A 23,021-nucleotide genomic window follows, 5' to 3' on the forward strand; every position below is an offset into this window, starting at 1 on the left:
ATAAAAATCCTTGAACACACACACTGACTTCATTGCTTGTGACACAATGTGTCCGGTAATAAGACGCTGCTTTTTCTGATCCTCTGTTGTGCTCTTTAACCCTGAAGAACTGAAGGAAGATTAAAAAGCACGACTATTCTAATGAGGTTCTGGCTACAGGCAGCATCAAAGAAAGGAGGGGAAAGGTTCAAAACGGTGCACAGAGCAAAACATGCACAGCTTGCTTCTGCATAGGATTGAGCATAAACACACTGTCCCTGTATACCAACTCATCTCAAGACCAACATGCTTACTGACAGGAGCAACCCAGTCAATATGTTTGATTAAATTATTAATATTTGAGAATGTTTCTGAACATTAACAGAAAAAGCAGTGGAGAGTTTCACTGATGGGGCTCACAGTTGGATTGTTGTCAGAAAGAGAAAAGCCATCCTTTTCTCTCCAAGTGCGGATCACATTGTTTGAATCATGCTGATGAACACGTTCTTTATTCTCCTTCCACCGCATGGCCGGGCCATGGCATCGGCAAACTAAGCAACTGCCTTTCCTCTTTCGCCATGAGGCTATTTTTCTTTCTTTTTGCGCAGCCTACTTGTGTTTCCAAGGCCGTTCCTGTCCAACTTTACATGCTACAAAGAAACTCTGTCACAAATCCAGATCTGAGTGCTGTATTGGCTGTATATCATTTCTTTTCATTTTGTAGTCTCTTTCTACCTACTGGGTCTCCTACTGTATGTGGTATGCATTTCATTTGGTATGCGCATTCTTGTGCTTTTCAAGAATGTGCAATTTACAAGGACCTTTAACTGGGGCTGGGTCATTCTGCCAGCCTTGCACAGGGGGAAGCAATGTTTATCAGTGAGTTAGCCAATAACCCAAGGTTTACCTCCCTTTCATCTTTTTCTCCTTTATTTTCTCTAATGTTATGTTCAAATGTTCTGTTACGCTGAAATGAAGAAGTTGTAATACTCAGCATTTAATAAAGTGTGTGCAAAATATTAAAATAACACATGAAATGAGCAATTAATAACCCAAAGTTATTTGATTGTTATAAAATAATAGATTTATACAGATCAGTAAATGTGTAAAGCTTTAAATGTGCTGAAATCAGACAAAGCTTCCACACAGACTTCTGTCATGTTTTGCTTTATCTTTCCTTTCTTTTAACTAAAAAACAACATAAATCATTTTATCCATACTAGTGTACAGTGTGACACACCCTTGCCAGACCCAAACAATGCACGTCGCATTGCATTTCTTGCACAGGGTGCACAGAAAGGATGAAAACCCGCCTTTTCGCCGCTACTCCCACAGCAACATGCCAAGCACGTTCTGCGCTACTCTTTGCATATGGCACCTTCAGTAGAATACTTTTTTTGTGTGGTTTGATTGAATGATTATGGCCAGGAAGGTCTCCCTCACAATGAAAGTTCAAACTACCAGCTGACCTGTGTAAATTACATTTAGCGTGAGGCTGCTACAAATTAGGCTCTTTATTCTCCTTGTGATGTCAACAGAATGGAGGTTGCCAAGAAGTACAGAGCCTTGGAAATGTATCCTAGCAAGGCTGAGGCAGTCCATTATCTTGGTCCTGCGTACATGGCTCAGACAGAGAGGAATGGGGGGACATGCACCCTTGTTTATGATCATGGGCAAAGATAGTAATTCAGCACAATTTACTTGTACTTCACATTGGTTAGAAAAGCAAACCTGGTCATTAACTGAAGTCTGTCATGAAACTACTATGAAATTACTGAATATACAAAACACAGTGGATTTAGCTTGGATCTAGTACATAACTGTAGTGCATTGTATTGTATAGTGTATTGTAACTGTAAATAACTGATCATTCTATAATAAATAAGTTATCCTTCTTAAACAAATGATTTCATACTGAAACAACTGAAACTTATTTTTTAGTTGTGACAAATATAATCACAAACAAGAAATCAGTGTACTAAGCGAAGGATGTAACTAAAGTATAACAATTCAGATCATATTAAGACAAGTCTTTGAAAAAGACAAAGAACAGCAACAGTCTATTAAAGCCTCTGAGCAGAGAAATAGCTTAGAACAGTTTAGGTTGAAACAAACACACCTGACAGTTAAACAAAATCTCTTGTTTAGAAGACCCACACTTCTCTCCACTTAAAGAAGCAGCTCATTCGTTGAGGAAATGAACACTCATCCGCGGACTATCAGTCATGGATGTATGATTAGTGCTTGGACCGCTCCGAAACAGGACTGGTCCTCTGCCTTGAATTTGAGAAAGCTCTTAACTATCATGAAAAATCCTCTGAAACCGGATGAAATAGCTCATGAAAAAGCTTCTACTGCTTACGTGTTCTTACATAATATTTAATCGCTGTGAAGTAAATGGTTAACACATGAACAGAGAATGAGTGCATGCTCAGACTCACTGTAGACCTGCAGATGCCCCTTGAAAGCGGTGCCCCCTCTCGGATTCTCAGCTTTGCATTCATAGGTTCCCGAGTCCTCCAGCTGAATGTTGGGAATTTCCAGCACAGCCTGGGACTTGCGAAGTCTTGCTTTTTTGGGGATGTTCCCATTTATCTTCCTCCATGTGATTGTTGGCACTGGACTGCGAGGAGGGAAGAGTGGGATTATATACTAATCAGTACAGAGTGAAAGAGCCCAAGCAGTATTTACACACAGCGTAGGGTGTAAGCTGCAATGATGCAAGTCACCAATGATACGAAGCAAGTTTTGTGCTTTCTTTAAAATAAGAAAATCATTAAATTAATACCACTAAAGAAGACAAATGTATATATACACATCTACATTAATCTGTAATAATAATAAACTCTATTTTCCTTATGTCCTTTCCTTCAATTTCCACTCTGCATCACTGTGAGCTTCTGGAAACTGTCGTAAGCATTTTCACATTCTTTTTATTTGTTTGCCAGTGACCTACAGATCCCAGAAGTCCTTGATTTGCAATTGATTACTGACACGCCGTAATTAGTATTTAATGTTGGTTCTGCTCTACATGTGAATCACTGACCTTTTGACCACTTGTAATATATTTACTACCAAATGACCCACACATCAGAGCCCGGGTTTCAAAGGGACAGGGACAATATTCAAATCAGGCTATTATAACAGCCAGAGAGATTTGTATGATTAGTGTTTGAGCAATGTCATCTATCCCTGTTTATTCATGGATCGCCCTATAGATCCTTCTGATAGATGACTTGCACATGCAGGGACAGAATGCCTGACTATGTGCTCAGTATCAGCAGTGCTCTTGTATGACAACTAGATTTGACAGGTGTCTGAAAGATGGAAATGTGAAACCATGCAAACGTCCAGTGAACCCATCAATCATTTAGCCAAGATGGAAATGTTACATCCCTGAGTTTTTTTTATCTGTTCTAAATTCACAAGGACATTGAAGTGCTCTTGGCTGCAAAGGACTCAAATTAGGATTCAGAGCATGTTTTGTATTAAACAAAGGATTTTTTTCACAAAGTGTTTTTTTTTTTTTTTTTTTGGACAGTAGTTTTGTGTCACATATATTTTTGGTTCAAACTCTTACTTTGTATTTTTCAATAGCTGACTCATTACCTTACAGCATGCATTTAGGTTTCCTCGCATCACTGAGAGTGTGAAGTGTCACTAAAAATGAACGTCTTGAAAGTTTGTAAAATATTGATTTAGCAGCATCTTTGCTCTGCATGGAAAATGTGGAAAAGCTTATTAATTTCTTAATATAAATTTCTATAAGATGATGTATGATGACATTCATATTCACTTGTTACTCCTCTGCTGTGATCTTTTAATTAGTCATACATTAATTCAATCAAATAATGTAGAAAAACAAGTCATCTCCAGTACGGTATCTCTCAATCTGCAGCGCAGACAGCGATGCATTTTAACATTATGGTAAATTAACAACTAATATCTTCCTGTGCATACACTATGGCGACTACGGCAAAATCTGGGGCCTGAGGTAAAATCAAATATCTGTGGTCTAATGTGGGCCCATTTGTTCAGTACTTGGTATACTCATTTTACTGCCCCTGTGGGGTGTAAGAACAACATAAACAAATACTTTGAATAAGCACAGAGACTGAATCAGTACTCATAAATATACACAACAGCATGTACTTGTTATGAAGACCTTCCGTATCCGTTATTGATGGAGAAATTTGCAGGAGCCCTTTGCTCCAACTAAACTCTGGACTAGCCAGAGAACAGAGCAAATCTATGGAGACCTTGAGGGGCTGGAACATGAGGGTGAATCTTCCTGAGTCCGTGGCAGGATTTCTCTTTGCAGGCTGAATAATGAGCGCCAGGCCTGTACGTGTTCACAGGACTGGGGGTGGCCAGGAGGGAATAGACTCACTCGGTTTAGAAACGAGAGACTCTGCCTGTCAGTGTCTTCTGTACGAAACTGTTGGCATTAACTCCTGAACTCTGACGCTCGGGTCCTGTCCATTTTATCAAAGTGTACAAACTGAGTGTTTCACACCCTCACATCATGAATGTGTTACACACTGGAGTTTATGTAAGGTGTTACAGTTTTCAATTTAAGATTGTGCCCATAGGCAACCTCTGCAGATTACATCTTAATTAGCATTCCACACAATTCCTGTGCCCTCATCTGGACTGGTTCCATAATAAAGGTTGAAAATCACATCTAATACCAAAATATAGTGGAGAATTGGTTTTCCTCAGATCATTAAGATCTAGATATTAGCCCAAAATTTAGCTAATTTGCTAAGTTGTCAATTTCTTGGTCCTTCTAGCAACTATTTTTAGGAAGAATCAACCTGCAACACAACGCCAAATTTTACCTGCATAATCTAAGCAAATACAAATGTCTTTTAAAAACATTAACTTTAGCACCGACAGTCTAAAATGTGTCATCATTAAGAGGCACTTTCTATTGCTGCTGACAATGTGGTCCTTGTGCAGCTGTATAGCTCAACGAGGAAAGTAACTTCAAGGGTTTCAAGAGTTTGATTCCCTCCAGGGTCACTGAAACTAAAAGTATATCCTCTACTCTAAGGCAATTTGGATGAAAGCATCCACCACATGTCACATATTACATTTTAAGTGGAAATGAGTGGGAGATTGTGTAACCCATCGAGGGTACAAGGCTGTTTGAACTACAATGAACTTCATACGCCAATATACCTTGAAATGAATGTAGCTAACAGCACTGCACTTTCCACAGCTTCTCATAAACCAGACTGAATCAAACCAGTTTTACATTGAATTTATGTTGTTTGAAAATCTATAGTTATTATATCATCATTCTGATAGCTATAATCATTCATAGATCTATCCTAATAATCATTTTTAAAAAAAATGGCTGTATGATAAGTGTTTTGCATCACCTGGCAAAAAAGAAGCAGAACCAAAATGTATATAAGAACATCCTGAATTTAATCAACAAGCTATTTTTTTATTGTCAGTTTACTGAACACTGGTCAACATCCAGTGAAGGAAAAATGTTTGTGTAACAGAAGCAATAATGCGTCTTTTTTTTTTTTTTTTGCTACAGTTTTGTCTGGGAACCAGACACACCAGCAAAATAGTGGTTGAGATGATGACTATGAACAGGGCCATATTTTGCTATATTTGGTTTGCATCTCTGGCTGCTTATGAATGAACTATTTTACTATTAACATCTATTGACAGCTGTCATGTAATCCAGGAAAATGCCTGTTGAGCTGCGTCAGGCCACACGTAATTTGTTTGAATAGAAGCGCCGCTGTTGATGTGATAAGCCTGTTAGTTCTCGTGAGAAATGCTAATGAGGCTGCTTTCCAGCCAAAGTTTCCTGATTTCATTCATCTACTGGATGTATATGAAGTAACAACAGAAGCACAGTGATGCTCCACAACAGAGTTATCACACTTCACAAACATACAAGTTACAAACAATTGGTCTTGCAGACATTAAAATAACATTACAAGGCGACTGGGATGTAAAACCCCTAAAAGCAAAGCAGACTATTTTTATTGTTCCCTTCCTCATCTTCATCGTCTCGTTGTTCTCTCTGCCCTTGACTCTGGCCTACAAAGTACTGTCACTGGTAAATATCACAACAGACAATCACATCAAGGAGCTCTGGCATTCTCACACAAAGAGCTTTCCTGTCCTGTCTTAGCTAGTGGTGCCATCATAAATATTGATCAACAGGAGAACAAAACCCATTTTAACTTCATTTTCAGTGCTATATAAAGACTGGCATTTCTTAATAGGGTGCATTGATAAATCATTCATCTCTATGTAAAAGGGTAAGCCACTGGGATCACTGTTTGACTGAAAGCCATCAAGCACAAATTACTTCATTGAGGGAAGCTCAGGGCGAGGACTCAAGCTGTTTGGCTGCTCTACAAGCATCCAACAACCCCTGCTTAGCTAGATAGGAGAAACTAAGGGGTGTGACATCATACTGCAAGTTCAATACATTTAGGAAGTGACATACCATAATGTGGATAATTAATTGAAATCAAGGTAAACAATTATGAGGTCCTTAGTCATCTGCAGATTAGAGACTGTTTGCACTTAAGATAGGAGTCGGCAATGAATAATTCATGCTGAATAATTATAAACAAAATGAAGTAGGGATGATGAAAGATCATGTTGTACAATGAAAATACCACATCAACCTTGCTTTACAGAGGAGTCACAATGTTTTATTTTTAAGCTGAATGTTCAAACTTTACAAATAAATTATTTTTGTCACAAATATTTTGTTGTTACAAAAAAAAAGGCATTTTGAGTTAAAAAGGTAGTGGTTTTGTAAACCTGAAGCCAGCGAAGCTAACTGTAGTAACTGTGGTAAGTGGTTTGGGTTTTAGTCTCTGCGGACAAAAGTGTGTTTTCCCTCCTGGCACACAACTATTACCAATTTCATCTTTTCCAGAGACGTAACCTTGGCTTTCTACATTCATAACAGACCCTGAAAGCACCCAGGAAACACAGATACATTAGGGCTCTCAATTATGAGAACACATGGGTCCCTAGGGCTGAATTCCCTATTCAGTCTTCCCCCCTATGCACTAACATGCCATCTAACAGCTGAGCTACGATGCTGCACTTCTCTACACTCACTTAACATCGTGCCTGAAGACAAGATACGCCTGGTTCCCATTCAGGTAATGGAATAATGTAATTTAAGGAAGAGTGAAAAACAAAAGGAGTATTACCTAAAGGATCTCTCAGGAACAGAGCAGTGATGGCCTGTAGTTTATTGTTCCAGGTGATTAATAAGATACCGGCGTAATAAAAAACTTCCCATATTTGTGCTATGTGTCCTTGTTTACTTACTTCCCCAGAGCAAAGCACTCCAGTCTGACAGTGACTCCTCTGGCAGCCAGAACAGATGTTGGGAAATGCACTTCGATTTTGGGCTCATATTCACCCATGACACCTGGAAAAGGTTAAAAAAGAGGAATTGCAAACATTAGAGCCAAGCAGACTGAAACAGCTACTTACCTGCACATTTCCCCTCATCCTCATCTTCAGCTGCAGCGTGCTACACAGAGACTGGGAACAGTGGTGTAAAGATAACAGTGACGCTCACTTCCTATTGCTCTGTGCCGGTTTTATGAGTATGTATCTAAGTAACAACTGAAGAAAAAACATGAAGCAGCAAATCAAAATTTCCAGAGGATTCCTGATGTATGGACATCTCAGAATACGCACGGCACACTGAATCTCGCTGTGCACAGGTGTGGGTCTGCACATTATGCACACCATCTGGCACACATTTCAACTATGCATCTTTAATTTATACACTGTTTATTGGAAGGGTTGGGGATACTGGTTTAGATCAAATACAGAGCCACTGGATAATCACATTTTTTTCATCACGTACTAGAGGTGCATCCTGGAATAAAGTATATACAGGATAAGTCAGGAAATACCAGATTCCACAAAGGCAGCATATTGCCATCAACACAAAGTCTGCTGTGCAAGAAAGCTAGAGAAGCTCACAAGTCGTGCATCTTCATTAAGAATTAGCAATCCACTCTACAACTCTGCAAACACAATGTGAAGGACACAAGCGATAACATGTTATCAGTCTGGCTAAGTGCCACTATGACTAACACCTCCAATCGAAGTCAAAGCCAGAGGACATTTTTTCTTTGTTTATTCATCTGTATGTTAAGGCGGCCATTTATATCCATTTGCCAGAGCGATGTGTCAGTTGGCAACGAGGCACATTTGGAGCAACAAAGGAAAACACCTTCATCTGGGATCTAATTATTATTATCTTTCTTATTAAATGGGAGTATGTGATATGAATATTACATGAGCATTTACCCTTTACAGATGAATGTTAAATGCACAGAGGATCATAGCATGTTGCACCACTGATGGACACGCTGTTAACCTTCCCCAGCGCCTCCCTGCATCCGACAAAACATATCAGAGCAGGCGCACTGCTGCTGCACGTGCACTGTAACTGTAACTGCACATGATCAGTAAGACAAACGACCGACATGACATTTGAGAAACCATAATTACACCTCCTACGTGTACCTGACACTTTTTATGTGATAAAATGAATGCTGCAAAGAGGGAGTGGGGTTACTGAATTGTGGCCCACAATGAATGGAAAAGTAGTTTTATGATATTTGTTCCAAAGAACTTTTCAATTTCAATCTCATTCTCAACATTTATGGCTCCAAAGCAGCCCTTCACATATAATGAATTTGCAATATTTCATTGGATCATGCCATAGTACATTCAATATCATATTCAGTCTCAGTGGCTAGACTTGATAGAAGTGACATAAATAATGTCTAGACTTTCTATTGCCGGCCCTCATTTGTAGTTTAGGTTTATATTTTATGTTGCAGTTTCATTTATTAAATCACATGAAAATTACAGTTTTCTGTTGTGCTTTGTTCTTCTGAGAACCAATTTCAAAGCTGCCTGTCCTGAAATTTACTGCAGCTTATAGCACTGAATGTGTTTTATTAGCTCTCTGATGCAGCGATAGAGAGATGAGAGAAAGTTTGAAACTCCGATAAGAAAATAGAAAATGAAACAATCAATACATAACAAAATTAGATGAAGGTTTTTCTACAAATTAATAGACCTGCTTTAAAATATATTAACACTTTATGAAATACTCATAAACATTTCAATCCAAATTTAATGTTTCTTTTTTATTTGTCAAATAATCAGATCAGATTTCCTCTATGAAACAGTAAAGTGGTAATCATTTCATAACATAACTTGCTTTCTTCATCTACACACATGACAGCTGGACTGGTCTCCTCATTGTAATTGGATTGTCACACCCCTACTGTGGGCCTCATCGAGGAAGTCGCCCCAAAGGCACTGATCCTCCATCTATACTGCATTAGCACTGCACTCTAGACGATCTCTGACAATTTGACTTTAATTATTAATTTTTGATAATAACATGTAAAACAAATATTTCTTCCTGGGGTGTAAGGCTGGGATTTCACATGCAGGCAATCCAAATGTGACATCCAATGCAAAAATACTTCCTGAAATTCAATTTTTCAAAAGCTTAGAAAGGTTTTTTGATTTTCAAAAGCTTAGAAAGGATCAGTTTAATCATTGCAGACACTACTGTTTTTTACCATAACAGCAAGTAAGTAAGTAATTGACTCTAAGGGGAGTGGGTTGTTTTGACTTCCCCACTAAGTTGGTTAGTAAAAAAAATCACGCTGAATCAGTATGGCTCTGGGCCTCAGGTCTTCAATAACCATTTATAGTGTAACAGAAAACATGACCATATGGAGACACATACAAGCATTATGTTTCACTGATATTACTGTCTGTGTGGAGAGAGAAAACGTCGTATGACAATAATAACACCATCAGTACTGCAGTCCACTTAATCTGTAAGTAAAAACAATTGTTAAAAGTTGTTTGTATGACAGAATCCGTTTGGTAGAAACACGCATTAATTGAAGAACTGTAGATGTATGATCTATAGGTTACTGCTGTGAACAAACTCAAAACTTCAAACTCAGGTTTGTCATGTATTAAATGTTGTCAACTAGTTTGATGGATAGAATGAGAAAAGTTTATCACTGACAATTTCCATTAAAACAAGGTTGCAAGGCTTTGTCAATACAGCTTATGTAAAGGGGGGGCATAACATTGTCACTCTAAATATCACTACATAATTATAACTCAGTATAAATAAACCCAGGATGTGAAACCTTGTGTTGCTTTAATCAAAAGAATACAATAACTGACAAACAATGGCTATGGATGGATAGATACAAAACTGCATAATAGACTGTAAAATATCAGATTTGTTTTTATTTACAGCAACCTGACTTTGCTGGAGTTTTTAATTTTTATTAAATGAAATTCTAATTATACACTTCATGAGTTCTGATTCATTTCAGAGTTACTGCTATCCACGGTAATATTATGCACTTGCTAAGGCGATAAACAGATCAATCAAAGCAGTGTGTTTCTGAGATGAACGGTATGTCTGTTTAAAAACAGTGCATTAGCCCAGAGTTCAGTGCTTAGCCCAGCTTTGCTCAAGGTGGATTGCGAATTGACGATCAATGGCTTCCAGCAGGGTATAATGGAGCCCAGATGCTTGTTTTGATTAAGAGACTAATGGTTGGAGCTGACAGTGGTGAGCCACACACACAGATCCAGCTTGAACTGTCTACTGTGTAATAATCACTCACTTTTACTGAGGCACAGATTGCAGTATCTGATTGGTCAGACTCCAATGACTGAGGGGTGCACGCAGCATGGGAACATTTGGCTGTCTGCTGTGAGGTGTGCCAATGCAATTTTCGGCATTTTAGGCCCAAATTCACAATGAAGAAGGCTGCTGAGCATCATGAGATTTGCAGAGCAAGAGACGCCAAGACATTCTTTGGCATAATGGACCTACAGCTGCGGAGATTTGATTTGGCCATGCTGCGTTGTGTTGCAGGTGAGAGTGCTGTCCGTCAGCCAACATGCCATAGCTACATATCACAACACGGATGCTGAAAGGTTCATTCAACAGTCAACATTTTAAGATGCTGAGAGCAGGCTGACCACATGCCCTTCTGAATGTATTTTGCATCTTGATTAATGAGGGAGCAAACTTTTTTAGTATGGCTATGTGCTTAGTATTATGCATGTCTCTGAGGGGCAATTCCATACAAGGTTACGCAAATACAGAGTGGGGATCTTGCTGAAAGCGATGTAATCCTTGAGAGGTAAATTCCTGTTGCAGCATTTGGATCAGCGCTGGTTCCGAGGCGCAGAGGCCCTTTCACAGCTTCACTGGGGATGTAATCTCAGTGGCTCTTTGAAACCTTGACAATGACAGGCACCTGTGAGAAGTGACGGACGTCGCTCTGTGTAATCAGATGTAAAAAGCCTGTAGGTGAAATCTACACCTGAATCTAACAAACAGCTCCACAGCATGGCTCATGAGAGGCTAGTATAAAATAGCGAAATCCCATCCGCAGCAAGGGCCATTGATTCAGTTAATTTTATGCTGGAAAATGATTTCCCTGATGGCCAGTTTCACCAAAGCACATTGTGAGTGAAGAAGGCTCCCCACATTCATGTTAAAGCGTTGCTCACTATTTATTTACGGTGTGTATGGAATTCATAACGCTCTCCACTAACACAAGTACTCGGCGGAAAGCACAGACCGCCTAACTTTTATTAACCTATCTGATCTCAGATTTTTTTTTCTCCCAACGCATTATAATATCATAAAATACTCCAGCAGAATATGAAATATGCTTTTAGATTTTCATCTGAGCCAAACAAGTTCAGAGGGAGGAAGCACGAATCAAAACATTTTTACACTTTCAAATGAACAGAGAGAGGTCTCTGCAATACTTCCTGTGAGGTTTATCCAACGAAATCCATTACATTCGTCTGTCTGGGGCATTCATACAAATCAGGGCCTATCACGTGTGAGAGGGGCTATAAATCTGAGAGCCTCACCGTCGGTTTTCAGTGTCAGAGGTGTCGGAGGGCTCAGAACCCGCGCATTCGTCACCGCGTTCTTCACCAGACAGATGTAACTTCCCACGTCAGAGGGCTGCACCTTCGAGATGTACAGGTTTCCTGTGTCCTGGGAGATGAAGCGCCGACTGTCTTCAGCGACGAACGAGGGGAACTCGTTAAACACCCAGCTGTAGATGATCTCTATGAAAGCAAATGAAGACAGCACGTGTATTAGAAAACTGCAGCACCTATCTTTTGTCTATTTTGACTTTATGTTAGTCCTCTACGCACACTGCCAAAATCCTGTGCATCTTCTTTTATGTTATCAATAACTACCTTAAGAGTCACATTTGGTAAAAACACTTCATGCAGAATAGTATATGAAGTGAGCACACAAACGATTTCTCTGAAAAGAGCAAGACTGTAAGAGAACATGTTGACATGATGAGTATCACTATATGTTTTGTTTCATGCTACCATTTTAAATACTGTATATACTGTTTCAACGCATGTCACAGAACAAAGACAGGAAATCATTAACCACTGATAATTTAGCACAACACTGATAACGTTAATCCCCGCTCAATACCTGTGACACAATAACAATTTAAAGAAGTAATGAGTGTGGGATTTGTACAGCAACAAAGGATCAGCTTGCTCATCAGCATAAAGAGCGCGCTAGTTTATACAAAGTCTAGAAAAAGAATACTGAGGCCCTTAAAGATGAAAAAAATGACAATTAAACAGGGCCTTAATGAGCCTGCTATGTGCAGCTCCGTTATTTTAATTAATTGGTGATGCCATCAGAAAGGTAAAACTGGTGCATGATAACTGAAACTCCAGGGCGGACTGTTTCCAGTGAGCTCGGTTGTGTGTGTGCATGTGTGCCTCGCTAATAATCTTTGAAAGAATATGAAGCTATTTGCATCTAGGTTGAATCTTTTATATTTTATTCATGAACAACAGGGCGCGATAGTGTAGGATATAAAGCCCGATCCTTGGCAGACTTGGCAGCTTATGTGTTTAGTATTCTTTACAGTGCATGCTGATATACAAATTAAATTGTTCAAAAAGAAAGATTACACAGTTTCTTAGAGCAGAATATGTGGGTTTGCAGGAAAAAAAGTGTAAAAAAGAGGAACAAAGAGTTGGCAAAGTGACCTGAACAGGTGTAAGTTGGTAATAAAATGGATGGATGTAAGGACGGACATGTGACTGTGATGAACATACTCTGACAGCATGCTGTTTGATTTGTGTCTATTGTACAAACTTCCACACAGCAACATCCATCATTATTAAAAAAAAGATCACCGTCAAACTCAGGGACAAATGAATCTATTCCATGTTGTCGAACAACTTTTTGATTATGCATCCGTAGTCTGTCTGTTCTGTCTGCTCTATGATCTTCATACTATCAATGTCATCTTGGTAAATAATGAATAACTGCTGATTCAAAGATGCTCAGATCTGAAAAATTTGAACTCAGTTCAACACTCAAAGTTAGTGGCTGCAATAAAACTGCAGAAAACCGAATGAAAGAGAGGTCTCTTTTCCAATGTTGCATGTCAGCAGATTAGTTTGCACTTGCAGCATCATTTGCTTAATCTACCGAGAGGACTTGACAACGAGAGGAAGCAGGAATGAGGCACGTGGTTGTAATCCAGACTGAGCTACAACACAGACAGACTGACTGTACTCGATAATCGAATTTACAGAACTTCCCCAGCTATGGATTAATAGTTTATCTTTTATCTTAAAACAGAAAATGGACTTAATACTCAACATATGTTGCTGATTTAACATGTAATACAGCATAAATGACAACAATCTTTGCAGCAAACAATTAGCATCATCAAGCACACCTGAGGTTCAACAGGTTTTTTCAGACGTCAGCTGACTTAAGCTTCATAAAGGTAAAACATTATTTACCGAAGCACAAGTGCTCAAAGCCATGAAATGGAAAATAATAAACTTTTCACATCTCAGTGATTTCAAGTTATGTTCAGTCATGAGACCTATCTAATTCAAGTGGCATTTTAATGTCTCTGAATCACAACCAATTTAACCCAAACATTGTTTAACACTCCCTACACAATCTGAATTTCAATTGCGACACGCTCTGACACACCAAGGCATTCATCACACGAGCAAATTCTATGGCTGTGGCACCGTTTTAAATTATTTTAGTGGTTGGAGATCGTTTTTCATTTCTCGTCAGCAATGTTGAAGAAATAAATTAGAATCTTACATGTGCTGTGTATTTGAGCATGATCTGTAAACGTGAAAAATAAGCATCAAAATAAAGGCTCGGCAGCCTGTTGAGGCTGGCCTGCCAAAATCTAAGAAGTAAATACTCCAACAGTGTAATAGCCTATCTGTCTTAAGCAACCTGAACTCTCTGACTGTAGTACGATCATTATACGACCACCGTTTGTATAGCAGTTAAAGCTGAGAGGCACATTGTTTACAGGTTTAGTTGAGGGACTGTTTCAGCTTGTAAGATATTTTCTTATAACAATATTTACCCAGTTTGCCTTATCAAGTACTTTGGATTTCACTGTGGTTCCACTTTGAACTTTTCCACCACAGAAATGGAGCGAAAGGGAATCGGAAACCATCCGAAACCTTTGATCACAGTTTCCTTTTAAGTGTCACTTTGTAGATCTGATCTTTTATGTCTTTTCTTATTTGTTTACCGTCTTTGGTTCATAAGTGCTGATTTGACAACCTCTGTCACAATTAATTTAGCGACTTCATTCAGACAACAAACACAAGAAGGATCAAAGTATTAAAACGAGCCTCTGCAGCAGACTTTTGATACTGAGGTTATAATCTCATCATTCTGAATTGCACTCTGAACAACTGAGTGATTATTTATATCAAATATTCTGTATTGATCCAGTCAGTCAATCTACAATAATACAAGCAATGTAACATGAGGGTCTTATAGTTTGTGATCATGACTGAAACCTGGGCCAATTTTACAGCTTATAGCAGCAAGACTGTAACAAACCCCAAATGACAGAAAATCACTATTTCCATTAAACTGATCTCACTCCGTAACATCATCTCCAGAGTCTGGCTCTAATGTTATGTCAGTCACACTTTTAGCCATTCAGGAGAAAACCACGGTGGATAAATAAACGCATTTATGTAAGGCGGTGTGACCTGTTAATGCAGCGTGAAAAATGACATACACCTGGAGCAAAGGCAACATCTGCACTGTGATCAATGGAGAACTCCTGCACATCTGCACATCTGGGCTACACTTTAATCTGTCAATCATTAGGAGCCGTTAATCATTAATTGCCTCCTTTTTTTAAATCAGCTATTCTGTCACGGACTCTCTGGTCGCTATCGAGTCATTCAAAATGGGATCCACAAATGGAAGCGGGTGCTGGAGAGCACTTGGAAAGCGATCCCACGGGTGCAGTGCAGCGGTACGACAGGGCTGATGCAAACAGAAAGCCTGGATGATTCATGGCTCACATAAGAGCTTACATTAGAGGACAACTGCAGAGAGGCATATTCAAGATATGCCATCAAACAGCAGTGTCTATGCTCTGCCTATGTGAAATAATTGGCTGTGTAACATTTCTTTTCATTTCTAATGATCCAGCAAATTTGATCTCTGAGAATCTGCGCTCTGGCTCTGCTGTCGCCATAACTTATCACGCCATTTGAATTCGGATGGATACGAGATGGACGGGTACAAGAGCCAAGCATCAAAATACAATGCAGAAAATAAAAAAATAATGGGAACAATCATTCACCTTCGCACAGAAATAACATAACATTACTTGTTGTCATAGGAATTGTGATGAATAGTGATGAGTTTATTGAAAATGTCATAAGCAGCAGAGATGTTTTTCTTCTGTCTGCGACTGACGGTTTAATCTCTTACCTGATGAATGAGGAGGAGGGGTACACATGAGCACCACACCTTGGCCTTCACGAACAGAAACCCCTCCTCTGGTCTTTCCACTGAAAGCACCGAGATCTGGAACAGCACACAAAGACAGTCCTTCTCGGTAAACAATAAAAAAAAAAATACATATTTATGTGTTAGCTTGAAGGGCAAGAAAGTTTATTTTATCCCTGACAGCCAGCCTTCAACTTCTTTATGCGATTGAGGAACACTAATGCGTTAACAGATGTGAATTCTGAAATGGTGGCTTTCGTCCATTGTTTGATTGGCGGAGGTGGTGCTTCGGGTTCGATCATGTGCTCACACATCATTATGTTTGTGGCTTAGCGACGGCTGAGGTTAAGCAAGCACAGCTACTTGGTTCAGGTTTGGCAAAGATCATCATCATGGTTCAAAGAGCCAACGTAAACAGCATTAAACGGTTTACAAGAAGAAGGAGGAAAGGAACCTTGAAAATAAGCCATTCTTTGAGCCGGTGTCTCAGTGTATGGCTGAGAGGAGAATAACTGCTGACTGAATGAAGTTTAGATGTTTGCTCGGTTAACATCGGCGAGCTGTCACGCTGCTCGCAAGAATTATTGAATCTACGCTAGAACTGAAGTGGATAAATTGTTAAATTAAATCATCTCTAATATGATATAGACTTTTCTAAAACTCCTTTCTTTGACAGCATTTTGAATGTACTAATGTGGCAGTTTTTGTTTTTACTGATTTGTTTTTCTGTGGAAGTAAAGCACAGCAGGTTTAATCTCAAATCCCAGAACTGCAGCTTTCTCAAACCATTTCTGGTCGAAGCGATGCCAAAGTGTGGAAATCAAGCGACAGGCTGCTGACCCAGGGCGGGTCTCTGTGTCTCCACCACTTTCATTTCATCACTTTGAGGGGCAGTGTTTACCATTACCCTGGAACTGTTGGATAATTATGCCTCCGAGTGACTTGTGAAACCTGCATTTCGTCTAAATTTCTGGCACATTTAATAATGATCATAGTTCACGGCCTCCATCTTAAAGTGTAGCACAAAGTCAATTTCCTGTCAGCATGTGTTTCTTTATTTTTCAAAACATCAGCATGGTCTCCTTTTCCTCCTCATAAAGCACTGAGCCACATTTCACTTTCTGTGCCGGTCACATCATCATTTCTTCAAAATAGCTAAACGTAAACAAATGTACAAAATTAAAGGTTAATTTGAACAATTAAAAAAAAAACACTGGCAAGACAACGGTGAGCAGGAACAGCTCAGCTATGTCAAAAAAGAAAAGAGGAAGAGTAAATATTTGATGTGTTCTGCTGCACTTTCACAGCAGAATCAGCCAGGAGAGCTGCCTGTCATAAAACATGGATCTGCAAGCATTCAATTCACACCACAAATCAATGCGCCATGCTGACCACTTCCTGTGCTTAAAATGAGGCAGATGCAGCCCTGAACAGACAGCCTATCAGCTCCAGACTGTGTGCAAATGCAGAAGACTGTAGAAACATTCTCTTGGCTCCCGACGTTATTCAAAATTAACTGTGAGTGATTGAACCTTTAACCCTAAATTGATTTTCCGCAGATGGGACCTTCAGTTCAATGTTAGGTGCCTCTGCTCAGAGCAGAGGCTGCTGGTTTGCCTGTGTTTTTACGCTGACTTGCCATTTTTTTTTTATTCTTGTCTTAGACCACTGTGCTAGTGAAACTCGGTCGCCATCATGTTGGCCCATTTGCTGTGAGACTAGTGTTGATGTATTTGTGCCAACAACTTGTCACCAGAGTATTGGAGTGGAGAGCCACCGATTGTCACAATGTTCACTAATGATTCACCAGCAGCTGTCATCGCCCCGTCTATTTTTGTCAGCATGGCTCCCTTCTACTTCTCTTTCCTTTTGAATTCAAACATAAGTCACAAGCTATCAATGTTCTCTGCTGCAGCTTTAACGAGCAAAGAGACAATAGGTAAAGGCAGCTAAATAGCTTTTTCACCAATTGATACAGAGGACTTCAATGAATGAATGAGCAAACACACTGACCAATGGTTTCTACATCTAACCGCTGAAGTACGACAACAGTAATTACTGACCGGCAACATGATTGTTGTACATGGCATGACCCAGTTGTGAGTTTATGTGTTTCTGTAAATACCTTCAAGTATTCAGCCGGGCTACATATGTGGAAACACAAGTCTTCTGAGATGGCTTGCCTAGGTTCATGAATACTGAATGTAATTTTCATCTTTATGTGTTTCCACTTTGATACCAGTCAGCTGCTGTAGAATGATAACAATTCAACCTACAGTACAGTACACTCGGTTTTAGAGACCCCTCACACTTGCTGTTGAAAACAATGGGTGAGGTCTTTCCTGCGAATCATCTCCAGGCACATGAGAAATTACACATTTATATTTCAGGCTACAGCAGCACTGCTTGTTTGACATAAATAAGTCATGATTAGCAGTAATAGACACTATAACCGAGAAAGAAAAAAGAAAAAAAAATCAAAGAGCCACCTACATATTCCTCCAGTTCTGATAGCTGCAAGTGCAGAATAGAAGCATCAGAGCAATGATGGCAAAAAGGAAAGAAACAAAAACCCAGCTGGTGTTTCAGCCATTCAAAATAAGACATCAATGTTAGAAGCATTTACATGTTCTGGAACCAGGAGATGAGGCTTTCACTGACCTATCATTTCCCTTTGCAAACTACAATTATGTAAGCGAATCAATATTAATGACATTTTGATCATGTAAAAACAGCACGGCCATTAAAGCATCCTCCAAAATTACAAGTCAACATATGTCCACATAAATGTTTAAAATCCAGACATGCAGTGATGAAATGAGCAGCAAGAACACGAGCAGGTGCTCAATGCAAATTAGTTATTTCAAGATCAGTATGAATTCAATCAACGGGCATTAACGACTGATCATTTCAGATTTGTACAACATTAAGTGTGTGTGTGTGTGTGTGTGTGTGTGTGTATGTGTGTGTGTGTGTGTGTGTGTGTGTCTTCCAATGCTCAAGTCAAAGCATCCTGTTAATTTCATTACTACTGTACCGCTCAGAGCGGCTCGATACCTGAGCCTCAGCCAGAATCACGTCTGCCGAGAGGGAAGAAGTCTTTGGGGAGAAAGATCAGAGGCCTCCTTTCTGCCTGCTGCCTTCAAAGTCACGGCTGAAAAACAGCCCAAGTGTGAGTTCAGCAGCTCAGAATTTCAAAACAAAGAGAGAAAAAAGCATCCTACTGAAACATCTTTGGAGCAGAGTACAAGACCAGTGGATAGAATATAGAGAGCCTTGACTGAACCTTTCCTCATGCACTCTGGCTGGTCCACTCTGCCTCTTCCCTGATTCCCTGCATGAAACAGAGCCGTGTTCACTTCGCCAGCTTGACTTAACAACCCTCTGGACCAGAGGGTACAGTGGAGCGCTGCATGGCCACATTAATTTCAACCTTTGCCGGACCCCGCAAAATTCATTCAAGGATTTAGCGTGCTCTGCTTGAACTTACAGCAGGTGGTTTGTAATTGGGAGAACAACGTCCCTGATCTCAAAACAGAGCTGAAATGAAATGCTGTATGTGATGTCTCAATGTACACTGATTGTGTAACACAAGAGGATTACGTTGACCGTTCTATTTAGAGAAATGACAACACATAAAAGCATGTAACTACTTCGTTAAAACACTCGGCTTATGTGTCGTGTATCTGAATGAGTGAAAGCAGTCGACAACTGTGTCAATGCATGAAAATGTGCAGTGCCAACATGAAAAAGGGTAGAAGAAGTTGAGCTCCACGCTGAGTGATAAATATCCACCATTTGTTATGCTGAAAGAGAGAGGGAAGGTTCTGCATCCAAATGCGTGCTGCAGGGCACCTCTCTTTGTTTCTGTGGCCAGCCTTTTGAAGGGTCGCCTTTTAAGAAATGTGGACTGAGTACGGCACTATAACACATTGATGCTGTTGAATATTTGTGCCGCATGAAGTTGAAGAGAGAGTCACACAAATCTGTAGCTTCAGACGCTAAACAGCCACGAATAAAATTAAATTTAAATTTGGCTAGTTTAGCTTAGCAAAGCTCAGGAGGCAGCAACATCTATTGAACTCAGTTCAGCTTATTTACAGCATTATTAAGGCAGCTTGATGCACTAATGAACAAAATATGTAACACTTGATATTTAAACTACACTCACAAACAGTACAAATAATTGTTCCAGTGTTTCCTTTACTTCGCTGTATGATGATACTATGCATAAACTATTTCTACAAAGAACTATTAATTCTCCCACATGCACATTTAACCAGTTCTTCAGGTCTCACCACAACAAGAGTTGGTGAGATGTGGGATTTGCTGCTGACTCAATAGCACAAGTGAAATAGCCACACATGTTTATTCAATGAGTGATATTTTCAGGCCGTGGCTCCAAACCCCCAGGCCAGAGAAAATATGCTTCACTGTACTGCACTAGAAGGGACTGCTGTTATTCGCCAACAATAGTTGAATAATAATGATAGAATTTTATTCAATTATAAGCTTTTTTAACTAAACTGGGCACAGCGTGTCTGTGCTGCATCTTTCCACACTGCGCCATGCCAAGGCCCAAACAACAGGATACTGACTGACCTGTCTGTTACTGCGACTGGAAAATCCAATTTTGTGCAAAGGTATCTTGGCTGACGCTGATGTGTGACAAACAAGTGGACATCAACTCAGCTGACACACCTGCCTGTCAACCAAACATAAGGCCAAAAACGCCCACTGCTTGCCTCAGTATGCTTTAAGACTTCAATTTCTGCCAAAGCACACACTGGGTGAGTTATAATTAGTCAAATGAAACAGATGCAAATATGTATAGGGAGTAAATTGTGAAAAAAGGAACTGATTTGAAATTGAAGAGAAGACAAAAAGCCTTGATGGTGTTTCCATTTAATTCAAAATATTCATTATGTCTGACCTTTAACCATTTAAATACAGTAAAACAGTGAAAGTGTGCTCTAGTGCAAATCTGCACAACCATTTGCACTATATGACACATCTATCATTCACTTAGCTTTGGTTCAAGTGGGACAGAACTGTAGTCATCCTACAGATAAAGATGTGACAGGTCCAACGGAAACAAGAGAAAACACTGCCATGATTCCACAGAAACAAAACTTTGGCAAAATACTGCTGGAATCTTACAAATCATCACTCTGAATCTGATGGATAACACAGTGTCAAGCAAATGCACAGTATTCATGCAAAACTAAAAATAGCTCCACATGTCTCAGCTTGAAGCTTAGGCTAATAAATGAGTGCCTACACGTTACACTGCTCATTTTCAGGCGAGTTCAGGAAAGAAAAAAAAGCGGATTTTCTTCACATACTGACTTGACACGAAGGGGAGAGACGGGGAGGAAAAGATCTGGACAGTACATGCCGAGGTGCAGCTTCTGTCCCTCAGAAACTAGCAGCACTTCTTTGAAGCTTGTCTGTGCTTTACCATCTGGGCATGTCTGCCTGCCAGTGCAGTCTGGCTTATAAGTAATTATGAAAGGTCTTCTGATTTTCTTTTTTGACCACTCTAATATATATGAAGCAAAAAAAGAGTAAAAAACAAACAAAAACAACAAAAAATGTCTGTTGGCCTGCAGAAAATAGTGCTTTTATGAGCTTTTTTTTTACCGTTTATATACTTTCAGGATAATCTAACCATTTGTTTCCTGAGTAATTCCTGTAATAACTGTAAGTCCCCATAACAACACATGAGACCATGTACTATACTTTCCAGCAAAAGCTCAGCGAGTGAGACCGGTAATCTCCCCGCAGACATGCCAATAAGGCTATTATGGTCATTGCTTCCGAGGAAACTGTAGAGAAAAGCAACAATGCATTTTCCTCTGAGCATTGTGCCCCTGGTCTCTCCGTGTGTGCTGCCTTAGTCTGTGATAATGTTTTGGAGTTAGTCCAGGGATTACTGGGGGAAGAAATGTGCTTTTTGCTCTCATTTACCATTGAGACATGGCATTTGAGGGCACAAACCCTGTTAGCGGAGCAACTCAGCAGTATCAGATGGAGCCGCTGGGAGCCAAACTCAGCAACAAAAGCTTACTGTAGACAGCGTAGTGTTTATTTACCCCCGCAAGCAAACAGGTTTATTTTGACTCAGTAAGATAAAGGGCTAGAAGCTAATTATTTGCTTCATATGAGAGTCATATTCTTCACCTCTCTAAATCTGACAGATGAAAATGCACCTTTTCCCAACACAGACACACAGAGCTTCATGCTGCTGCACAGAGTACATCAAATATATCATTAGACCTTGTGTGTGTAGAATTATAAAGATGCTTGAAATAAATCAAAAAGTCTACTCACATGCAAACTGTAAAAGAGCGTCTCGACTTAGGAGGGTCCCAAAGCTGTTCTCTGCTTTACACTGGTACCTCCCATAGTCAGTGATCTCACTTGCATTGGTAATAATTAAGTTTCCATCAATTAAGCTGTAGCGATAATCTGTCTCTGCATCTACTTCTGTCCGATTGATGTACCAACTGCAAAACATAGGAAGAACAGGAGATTTTAATATATTTGTGGTGAACAAAAAGCCAATGAGCTGTGAAAGTAGGACTGCAGGTAGGAGACAGACAAATATATGTCATACCTGTATTTGGGTGGTGGATTCCCTCGTGCTTCGCAGTGCATCACCACCTTCTTTTCATCAGAATCCAAAGGAAAAATGATATCATCTGGCTCCTGGATAAAAACAGGCCCAAACTCTTCACTTTCTATGAGAAAAAAAGAGACAAACACAAGGATGATTGCAATTATCACAACATGAGCGCCACTCACTTTAACAGCCAATTACTTTTTCTATTACTCCCCAGTTTGGTTAGTGCAAGCACATCTTTCCTACTAACCTCTGTTATAGGAAACAAGAGACAAGGAAGGTGTGCAGCTGCATAGTGTGACTGAATCACAAACAGCAAAATGGACTGTAGCATTAACTAGCATGGCATCCTGCAGCAGACTGCAGATTTTTTGGACAGGTGATGACACTATTGTGATATATTGTTTAACTGATGTGGTTGTTCAACACGAGGAAGTCATCCCAGTTATCCTGAAGCCTGGAGGCTGGTTGGACATTAATCATTTGGTAAATAAAAACATTTATAGTAATAAGCACACAAAG

At 39.7% G+C, this 23,021-nt stretch overlaps 1 protein-coding gene across 1 annotated transcript in view; it reads right to left on the reverse strand.

Moving 5' to 3' along the window:
- cntn5 (contactin 5) overlaps window positions 1-23,021 on the reverse strand; it is a 50,994-nt gene that overhangs the window by 23,777 nt on the left and 4,196 nt on the right. The window contains exons 2-7 of the mRNA XM_041939936.1: window positions 22,494-22,617; window positions 22,208-22,383; window positions 15,857-15,952; window positions 11,950-12,153; window positions 7,309-7,411; window positions 2,421-2,602 (exon numbers count right to left, since the gene is read on the reverse strand). Coding sequence (XP_041795870.1) covers window positions 2,421-2,602; window positions 7,309-7,411; window positions 11,950-12,153; window positions 15,857-15,952; window positions 22,208-22,383; window positions 22,494-22,617 — 885 coding nt within the window. The remainder of the gene's footprint in view (window positions 1-2,420; window positions 2,603-7,308; window positions 7,412-11,949; window positions 12,154-15,856; window positions 15,953-22,207; window positions 22,384-22,493; window positions 22,618-23,021) is intronic.

The sequence above is a fragment of the Chelmon rostratus genome, chromosome 7, assembly GCF_017976325.1.
Source record: "Chelmon rostratus isolate fCheRos1 chromosome 7, fCheRos1.pri, whole genome shotgun sequence".
NCBI classification, from domain to species: Eukaryota; Metazoa; Chordata; class Actinopteri; order Chaetodontiformes; family Chaetodontidae; genus Chelmon; species Chelmon rostratus.